Below are 9,513 nucleotides of genomic sequence, written 5' to 3' on the forward strand. Positions count from 1 at the left end.
TTCCAGACAGTGCCTTTTATTGGACCAAAAAAAAAAAAAAAAAAAAATTACAGCTGATTATACCAGTACTGACACAGAAGAGAGGGCTTGGTTGGATACTACTGCATCATTTAATGACTTTGTTTTGATTAGTGCTACTTTTATGATCATGCTGATGGAACCATTAGTCTTTATTTTCACTTAATAATTATTTCTAGAATGTTTGCCTATTGATCCTGAGATTCACCAACATATTATTTGTTTGCTTAAAATTAAATTGTAGTCTTTCAGTGCGTGTTTTGAGAATTTCTATGTTTCTTGACTTTAGAATTCTCTTTAATCCCAGCCCTTCCTTTGAAGCCTAAATGTTCCTCCTCCTTTTTAAAGGTGGATTTCATTGACTGGGTAGACAATATGTGGCCAAGGCATTTGAAAGAAAGTCAGACTGAGTCAACAAATGCCATCTTGGAGATGCAGTACCCTAAAGTGCAGAAGTAAGTGGCTTACCCTGCATTTTCCTCAGTGTGCTGTGGGACACCAAAGTGATAGCAAGAAATGGTTCCTCCCTTCGGAACCTTGCTCTGGGTCCCAAGTGATCAAAAAGGTGAATTATTTAAAGAGTAGACTTTAGTTCCAAAGGGAAGAGTGTATGTAAGAGTACCATAGCCCATGATGACATAAAGACAAAAAAAGGATCTTCTGATAACATGATGGCTTGAGATTGCATTCCTCTCACTGCTGGGAGTTTATTAGGTGGAAAATAGAGGGAATGGAGTACACAAGGGGAGAGTGTGGCATTGTGGTGGGTTAAGTCCTCTTTTTCTCATCAGTGCACTAATGCTACTGCTTTTTTTGGGTCAGGTACTGTCTGATGAGTGTTCGAGGCTGCTATACTGACTTCCATGTGGACTTTGGTGGTACCTCTGTTTGGTATCACATCCATCAAGGGGGAAAGGTACGGTGATAGTTGTGATGGGGGTTGGAATCTGAAGCTGGTTATATGAGTTTCCTTCAGTTCATGCATGCTTCATATACCCTGGAAACAAGTCTATTAGGGGATTGTCTCCACTCGTATCTAGAGAGAATTGTAGATTAAGTTGACCTTTTTGGCTAGAGTCCAGTAGGAATTAGTATTCATCTAGTCCATTCTCATTTTACCAGTATTGGCACCACTACTTAGTAAACCTCAATGGTCCTGTTTCTAGATTCCCAAAACAGAATTCTCCAAATGAAGGCAAGGAACTGGTTTTAGGAGGACAAGATAATTTCTCTACATTAAAGTATAATAAAGTAGTAGAAGGAAACACAAATTGGATAGATTGACAATGAAATCAGCAAATTGGGATCCAAACCACTTTTCCCTATATAGAGGCATTGGTCTGAAATGTAGCCATAGGAAGCCTTTAAGTCCTGTCAGAGGATATAAATAGATTTTGAAAGATTATCCTCATTCATAAAGACCTTTGTTCCAGCTTCTCAGAGTGCTTCTGAATGCTGTGTAAGAATGGAAATGTAGAATTAATATCAGAGGTTTATTGTATTACACTCTTACCATTACCCTTTTTTCTCATAAGTGAAAGCATTTGTGAGAGAAAAGTAGAACTGGAATGAAAACAGATGATGCTTTTAAAATGTGAGGGCTGAATCTAGAACAGCTGTACCTTCAAATCCAGAGTCATTTTGTTTACTTTGGATCCATTTAAGTGGTATCTTAAGTTCTGTCCTTTCAGTCTTGGTTACTACCTTGGAATAAAGCAACTCAGGCCTGTGTTTTGAAGGTACTGTACCTAACTAACTGTGCTTCTTAGGACCATTTAGGCCAGCCAGCCAGGGGCAAATAAGGGATTGCCTAGGTGACAAGCTAAATGCCCTCCTTCTCTCTGAGTCCTGTATAGGTTCCGGGTTCTACAATCAAACCCCAGGGAAGCCCTAATGCTGTTTGATCAAGTGGAGGACAAAAAAGGTTTACTTCCTTGAGGCCTCTAGAATTTCCCAAATGGTCAAGTTCTGTAGGCTGGGAGGATTGCTTGTTTCTCTTATACCTGTTGGTCTTAAGTTTGTACCTGTTTATCAGTTGAGGGAGACGACTGGGTCATGTCAATGGCTGTTAACAGACTGAAGTTTTTTAACTCACAGGTCTTCTGGCTCATCCCCCCTACAGCCCACAACCTGGAGCTGTACGAGAATTGGCTGCTGTCAGGGAAACAGGGAGACATCTTTCTGGGTGACCGGGTGTCAGATTGCCAGCGCATTGAGCTCAAGCAGGGCTATACCTTCGTCATTCCCTCAGGTAAGCAAGATGCAAAAAAGTGGGTTGTCTACTCTAGCCACTTTCTTTTCTTAAAGAAAAATAAATTGATAGATTACCACCAACACCAAGAATGGTTATGATGCTGGAGTGGGCAGAAAACAATGGCGTGTTCTTTCTTGTCATTACTGAGTAGATGCCAAGAATTTATCTTCTTTTTTAAAGTCTATGATTTTCCACTAAGGGTATGTATCAGAATTGCCAGTGGCGGCTTTTCAGATCTACATGTTTGAGCCCCACATTAGCCCTAGCTCTTCAGAATCCCAGGGATAAGACCTGTTTTGCAGGTGATAAACAGCTCCCTATTAAGAGCTACCTACTCTGCTAAGGGATAGCTGTGAAGGCTAGAGTGCTAAATCAGTAATAGTTTTTATCAGGTAACTAAGTTCCAAAATAAGTACTTAGAGGGAGTGTAGATTTTGGAGTCACAGATCTGTATTAGAATTCTGACTATGCCTTTACCTGCTAATACTACTTTGGTCAAATATTTAAATCCCTATCTCATTTTATTGTGAGGAGTAAATGACAATACATGTCAATTCTCTTGTACTGAGCCCGGTTCATATTAGGTGCTCCAAAAAATGCAAGCACCATTTATTGAAAGTTTGTTATAAACACTTTACATGTACTTTCTCATTCAGTGCTTACCAACCACACATATAAAGTATAATTTATCCTGGTTTTATAGAGGATATTGGGGCTGCAAGAGATTAAGTAACTTGACCAGCCGTGAAGAGGCAGAATTAGAGTAAAAAGTGTGATCCAGAAGTCTTGTACTAATGCTCTAAGAGAGCCATGTTACAACGTGTGCTTACAGCCACTGCCCTCCATTCCTTTTCTTCTAGGCTGGATTCATGCTGTGTATACTCCTACAGACACATTAGTGTTTGGAGGCAATTTTTTGCATAGCTTCAATATCCCCATGCAGTTAAAAATATACAACATTGAAGATCGGACACGGGTAAGTAACTCTATGTAATAATTGGATTTGAAGAGGTTTCTTATATCTTTCTTTACTCTCCTTACTATGTAACACTCAAGCTGTTGTACTTTAATGTATAAATGAGTATACTGCCTTTCTCAACTGGGGTTCTGTGAGAGAATTAAGCCCTATAGAAAATGATTTGTGTGTCTTGTTTTGTCAGTTTTCCATAGCATGTTACATAGCTGATAAACCATTCTGTATATATAGGGGGAAAGTTACATGCAGTGGATATCTTAAGGCAAGAATTGGCAAACTTTTTTTGTAAAGGATCAGATAGTAAATATTTTAGGCTTTGTGGGCCAAACAGTATCTGTCACAAGCACTTAACTCTGCCTTGTAGAATGAAATACTTAAATAAGTGAGGATGGCTCAAATAAAATAACATTTTATTTATGGACACTGAAATTTGATTTCACATAAGTTTCTCATGTCACAAAACCCTCTCTTAGTTAGGTTTTCTTCCCACTCCAACCCCAGCCATTGAGAATGTGATATGTTAACAACTGGTTAATCTTGGAGATGCTGTGGAAGTCTTAGTGGTACTGCTCTTTAAACTTTTTGGTGGATTTGAAAGTTTTCAAAATCAAAAATCAAAAAATAACAATTAATGAAGAATTCACAACTTTTAGAAGGAGTAGTCACTGACCCATTTACTATGAACATGATCAGTTAACCATTTTGGTGCCTATTTTGAAACATTTATTCTGGCTGGAGCTATTATATTATACGTAAGATATAAGATTGGTATTGTTGGAGTTATAGGGATTGCCCTGTTAGAATTGAGAGGATGCAGTGCTTTTAAAATAAATTTTATAGAAGTGAACTTCTGTTTGTTTGTTAAAAGTAATGAAACTACAGAAAACAGTAAGTAGTTTAGTAAGTTTTAAGTTATAGTAACAGTAAAAATAGAGGGCTTCCCTGGTGGCATAGTGGTTAAGAATCCACCTGCCAATGCAGGGGACATGGGTTCGAGCCCTGGCCCAGGAAGATCCCACATGCCGCGGAGCAACTAAGCCCGTGTGCCACAACTGCTGAGCCTGCGCTCTAGAGCCCGTGAACCACAACCACTGAGCCTGTGTGCCACAACTACTGAAGCCTGCGCACCTAGAGCCCGTGCTCCGCAACATGGGAAGCCACCGCAATGAGAAGCCCTCGCACAACGAAGAGTGGCTCCCGCTCGCCGCAACTAGAGAAGGCCCACGCGCAGCAATGAAGACCCAACGCAGCCATAAATAAATAAACAAACAAATAAATAAATAAAATTTATGAAAAAATTAGTTAAAATGTTTCAAAAGAGAAAAATTACATAATTTCATAGTAAAATACTCTTATTTAACTCAAAATCATTCTAAGAGGTAATACCACCTACACTGCTGTAAGATTCAATCTGAAAATGTTTTTAAAAAGCATTCCCTGTTTTGGCTAAAAATATCTATTATACCCATAGCTTAATTGTTTGCTCAGTTTGAAGGAAGAAAGGGAGAATATATATTCAATGGCATAGGTAAAATGAGCACCTTATCTCTGCATGAAAAATTTCCTTCAGACGGTTAAACTGGTAATAACTGATGTTGATTTATCTGTCTAATTTTCCTGGACTTTGTTTATCAGAAAATGTCAAATTTCAGTATCTAAATGCTATATTATTCCATTTTTCCTAAGAACGGCTTAATTCTTTCATTCCAAATAGGAACCCTTCCATGTTTCTGTAACATTTCATTGGGTCCTCTACATATGTACACACAGAGCGTTTTTTTTTTGTTTGTTTTTGTTTTTGTTTTACTTTCTACACCGAGCTTTTACATTGCCAATACCAACCTGACATATGTTTATTATGTTACTACCTTCTATAAACTTCCAGAATTTAACTTAAAAGAGAATGTGTAGAGAATGCTTTAGGAAAGAAATATAAAGTGTTGTAAATTTAAGACAATGTTTTGGTTACTTTTGCCATGCCAGTGTAGAAATATACTATTTGAACTTGATTGTTGGTAATTATTCTATTGATAGCTCTTAAAGGCTCAGTAATTTTATAATGAGTATTAAAATTTTTTCTTCCAAAAACATTCTAACCCAGTCTTAGAAATTGCTGTGCTCTGTGGTGTCTAGCAGCATAGGTAAAATGTAATGACACAATTTGGGTGTGTGATGTCTTGGCTATTATTAGTACAGTCTCTTGAGTTCGAAGTGAAAAATCAAAAGTTTAATGCCCATTTTATATTTTATTTATTTATTTATTTTCTGTCAGTATTACTCTGCTCTCAACAGAGTTCCAGAGGTTTTAGAATTTGGGGTTGTCCTGAACTTTTAATAAAGACCTTTCAGAAAAGTGTTAATAAAACTTAAAAGGGGAGCAGAGAAGCCCAGTATATTATGTTTAATTTGGGGGGGATCAAGTATCTATTAATTCTTGTGTTCCCTCCTACTGTACCAGAAGTAAATTAATTTGATTTTCACATAAGGGTGGATAAACATCTTCTGGTTGTTAAAGATGTAGTGTCAATAAGAGACCGAGATTCGGAGCCTGAAGCCTCTGCGTTTTAAAGCTAATGAAAAGTACATGTGTCTCCTGCCTTGCAATGAGGAAAGTGATCTCCTCATTCCACAGTGATGCCCTGTGACCTAGTGAAGGGTTTTGAAAAGGGACTCCCATTTGGGTCTCCTTGATTGGGGAAGACTACCTGACATGGAGCTTTGAAAGGAGGTGGGAACATTTTCAGGAGTTACATATTCGAAACAATCCTAAAAGTATTGTTTGCCTTATCCTTTTGAGAGATGGCCTCTCTAAAAGAAGATGGGCAGAATATACAGGCATACCTCAGAGATATGGCAGATTTGGTTCCAGACCACTATGATAAAGCGAATATTGTAGTAAACTGAGTCACATAAATTTTTTTGGTTTCCCAGTGCATATAAAAGTTATGTTTACATTATATGTAGTCTGTTAGTGTACAGTAGCATTATGTCTTTCAAAAAAGTAGATACCTTAATTAAAGTATACTTTATTGCTAAAAAAAATGCTAACCGTCATTTGACAGTGCAGGGTTGCTACAAACCTTCAATCTGTAAAACTCAGTAAAGCAAAAGCACAATAAAATGAGTTATGCCTGTATTTAGGATAGTCCCCATGGTTGATCTTCCTCACTCGTTGATCCATGCTGATTTGCCATTTCCTTGACTATGGTAGATCTAAAAGGAAATTATTTTTATTATAATTCAGCTGGAATAATTTCATGCTACTTTTGGGGAGAATTGGAAAGAAAACTAGAGATAGCAACTGATTAGGCCACGTGGGGTAGTAACCTGATTTGTGGACATACCATCTTGGTTGACTACAATGTATGAGACAGGCAAGCTGAGAGTTAATAGTGGGGCAAGTACTCAGTCTCATGCCCTAGACTAGATATAGCTTGAGAATGCATCTCTAATCATACTTTCATATATGTAAGGACATAATAAAAACATGTAACTTTATCTCATGTCCTGATTTTCCATTATATTCTTTGTTTCATGGCCTTCTGGTTCAGGGTAAAACCATAGTAAAGGCAAGAGTGGTTGGTATGCCTTTGTATCCTAAGAACCCTAAAACAATTTTCTCAATTAAGTATATTGTGTCTTACTAACATTTTACTCTCTGTCTCGAAACTTGTTTTTGATGCTTTCCCACTCAACAAGACAACTTCTTGATAGTTCTAAGTGGTCTTTCCAAGTACCTTTTATGTTTAGTGATTATTTCCCAAGACCAACATTTTCTAAGTTGACAGATCCACTTAAGTTCTTGCTCCACATGACAACTTAGGTTTGCAGGTAACTTAGAGAGTGTTTTTCCTGGGCTAATGATTGCAGTGATTGTTTGTTACCCTCTTTCCTTGAAAATTGTTATCTGCTTGATTTTTTTCATCATTTTTTCCCTGTGTAGGTTCCAAATAAGTTCCGCTATCCATTCTACTATGAGATGTGTTGGTATGTGTTGGAGCGCTATGTGTACTGCATAACCAACCGTTCCCACTTAACTAAGGAATTTCAGAAAGAGTCCCTTAGCATGGGTAAGTGTTCCACCTACATGAACTTTCAAGATACTCTGCAGGACTGAGGGTGAGACTGGGACTATTCCGTAGGCTGTTGCTCAGTAGTTTTGTTTTGTTTTTAATTAATTAATTAACTTATTTATGGCTGCGTTGGGTCTTCATAGCTGCGTGCGGGCTTTCTCTAGTTGCGGCGAGCAGGGGCTACTCTTTGTTGCGGTGCACGGGCTTCTTATTGCGGTGGCTTCTCTTGTTGCGGAGCACGGGTTCTAGGCACTCGGGCTTCAGTAGTTGTGGCACGTGGGCTCAGTAGTTGTGGCTTGCGGGCTCTAGAGCACAGGCTCAGTAGTTGTGGCACACAGGCTTAGTTGCTCCGCAGCATGTGGGATCTTCCCAGACCAGGGCTCGAACCCGTGTCCCCTGCATTGGCAGGCAGATTCTTAACCACTGTGCCACCAGGGAAGTCCAGTTTCTGTTTTTATAGTTTGTCTTTTTTACTTATCTACTTAGAAGTACCAAATCCATTCACTGAAGTTGAACACTGGTTACAGCTGATCCTCCTACCCAGATGTGAATTACTAGGGCTAAATGAAATATTCTGGATCTCATCTTTGTCTGAGTTGTTAGTACTTAGCTCCTCACGAAAGTAATCAGTTGGAAATTCCCTGGTGGTCCAGTGGTTAGGACTCGGCACGTTCACTGCCATGGCCTAGGTTCAGTCCCTAGTCGGGGAACTAAGATCCCGCAAGCCACACAGCGCAGCCAAAAAAAAAAGAAGAGTAATCAGTTGTCTAAAATGTTTTATTGTGTAAAGAATGGTCTTTGGCACAATAAAAACTAGGATCGTATCATCATAATTACTATATTCCAGGCACCAAGGTATAGGTATTATTATGCATATTTTACAAATGGGGACATTAAGGTTCAAGGAGATTAAAAAACTTGTTCATGATCTAAGAGTTATTAATAAGTGGGAAAGCTACAGCTTAAACCATGTTGGTAAGATTCTAAAATGTATTTTCTTAACCTCTGTGCTTTAATGTTTCCCCAACTTCTATCAAGAGAAATATTTTATTGGATGTCAAGATAGTTTCAGTTATACATTTTTAGACTATTCCATGCCTTAAAAATAAAGAGGAGCCAACACTGTAGTATCCTGTGGTCATATATTTAATGGAGAGTCTTCAATCCAAGCAAGATACTTTTTGCCTTAGCATTTCTGAAACATGCTTACCAATACATGAAGGCAAGATACAGAATTGTACATACAGACAGCATGATCCTAATTTTGTTTAAAAATACATCAAGTCGGGCTTCCCTGGTGGCACAGTGGTTAAGAATACGCCTGCCAATTCAGGGGACACGGGTTCGAGCCCTGGTCCGGGAAAGTCCCACATTGCCGCGGAGCAACTAAGCCCGTGCGCCACAACTACTGAGCCTGCGCTTTAGAGCCCACGAGCCACAACTACTGAGCCCACATGCCACAACTACTGAAGCCTGCGCCCCTAGAGCCGTGCTCTGCAACAAGAGAAGCCACTGCAATGAGACGTCCACACACCGCAACGAAGAGCAGCCCCCGCTCGCCACAACTAGAGAAAAACCCGCGCGCAGCAATGAAGACCCAACGCAGCCAAACATAAATAAATAAATTAATTAATTAATTAAATTACGAGGCTTACAAAAAAAAATACATCAAGTCATAGTCATACACATATGTATAGGAAAAGATGGAAAGAAGATACATCACACTGAGTTGTTACGCAAGGGTGGAGAGATATGGGATGACTTATTTACCTCTTTGCACCTTCCTGTATTTTCTAAATTATTAATAGTCAACATGTGTTACTTTCATAATAAAGGATCAGTTAACATTTTAAAATTCTTCTTTCATTAAAACTTTTATTTTCACTTTGTTTTGATTATCAAAATCTTTCTTTTAAAAAATATTCACTTTGTTTTATTAGCCATGTTGCTAAGATTTCAATTTCAAAGCTTAATTTTATGGTGAAAACTTTGAACAGAACTACTTTTTAAATATATGTGCTTCATACTATTTTTTTAAAAGATAATTGGGCTTCCCTGGTGGCACAGTGGTTGAGAGTCCGACTGCCGATGCAGGGGACGCGGGTTCGTGCCCCGGTCCGGGAGGATCCCACGTGCTGCGGAGCGGCTGGGCCCGTGAGCCATGGCCGCTGAGCCTGCGCGTCCGGAGCCTG

The 9,513-nt window shown here is 38.9% G+C and overlaps 1 protein-coding gene across 6 annotated transcripts in view; it reads left to right on the top strand.

The window, feature by feature from the left end:
• KDM2A (lysine demethylase 2A) overlaps positions 1-9,513 on the top strand; it is a 106,794-nt gene that overhangs the window by 73,038 nt on the left and 24,243 nt on the right. For 5 of the 6 annotated variants that reach the window (XM_007109546.4, XM_024133109.3, XM_007109549.4 and 2 more), the window contains 5 exons: positions 367-473; positions 841-934; positions 2,116-2,269; positions 3,133-3,248; positions 7,192-7,318. In XM_007109546.4, the coding sequence (XP_007109608.1) occupies positions 367-473; positions 841-934; positions 2,116-2,269; positions 3,133-3,248; positions 7,192-7,318 (598 nt within the window). Of the gene's footprint in view, positions 1-366; positions 474-840; positions 935-1,874; positions 1,943-2,115; positions 2,270-3,132; positions 3,249-7,191; positions 7,319-9,513 lie in introns of those variants that run through there. The other variant, XM_028501680.2, reaches the window with a different exon arrangement.

This window comes from Physeter macrocephalus, chromosome 16 (genome assembly GCF_002837175.3).
Source record: "Physeter macrocephalus isolate SW-GA chromosome 16, ASM283717v5, whole genome shotgun sequence".
NCBI lineage: Eukaryota > Metazoa > Chordata > Mammalia > Artiodactyla > Physeteridae > Physeter > Physeter macrocephalus.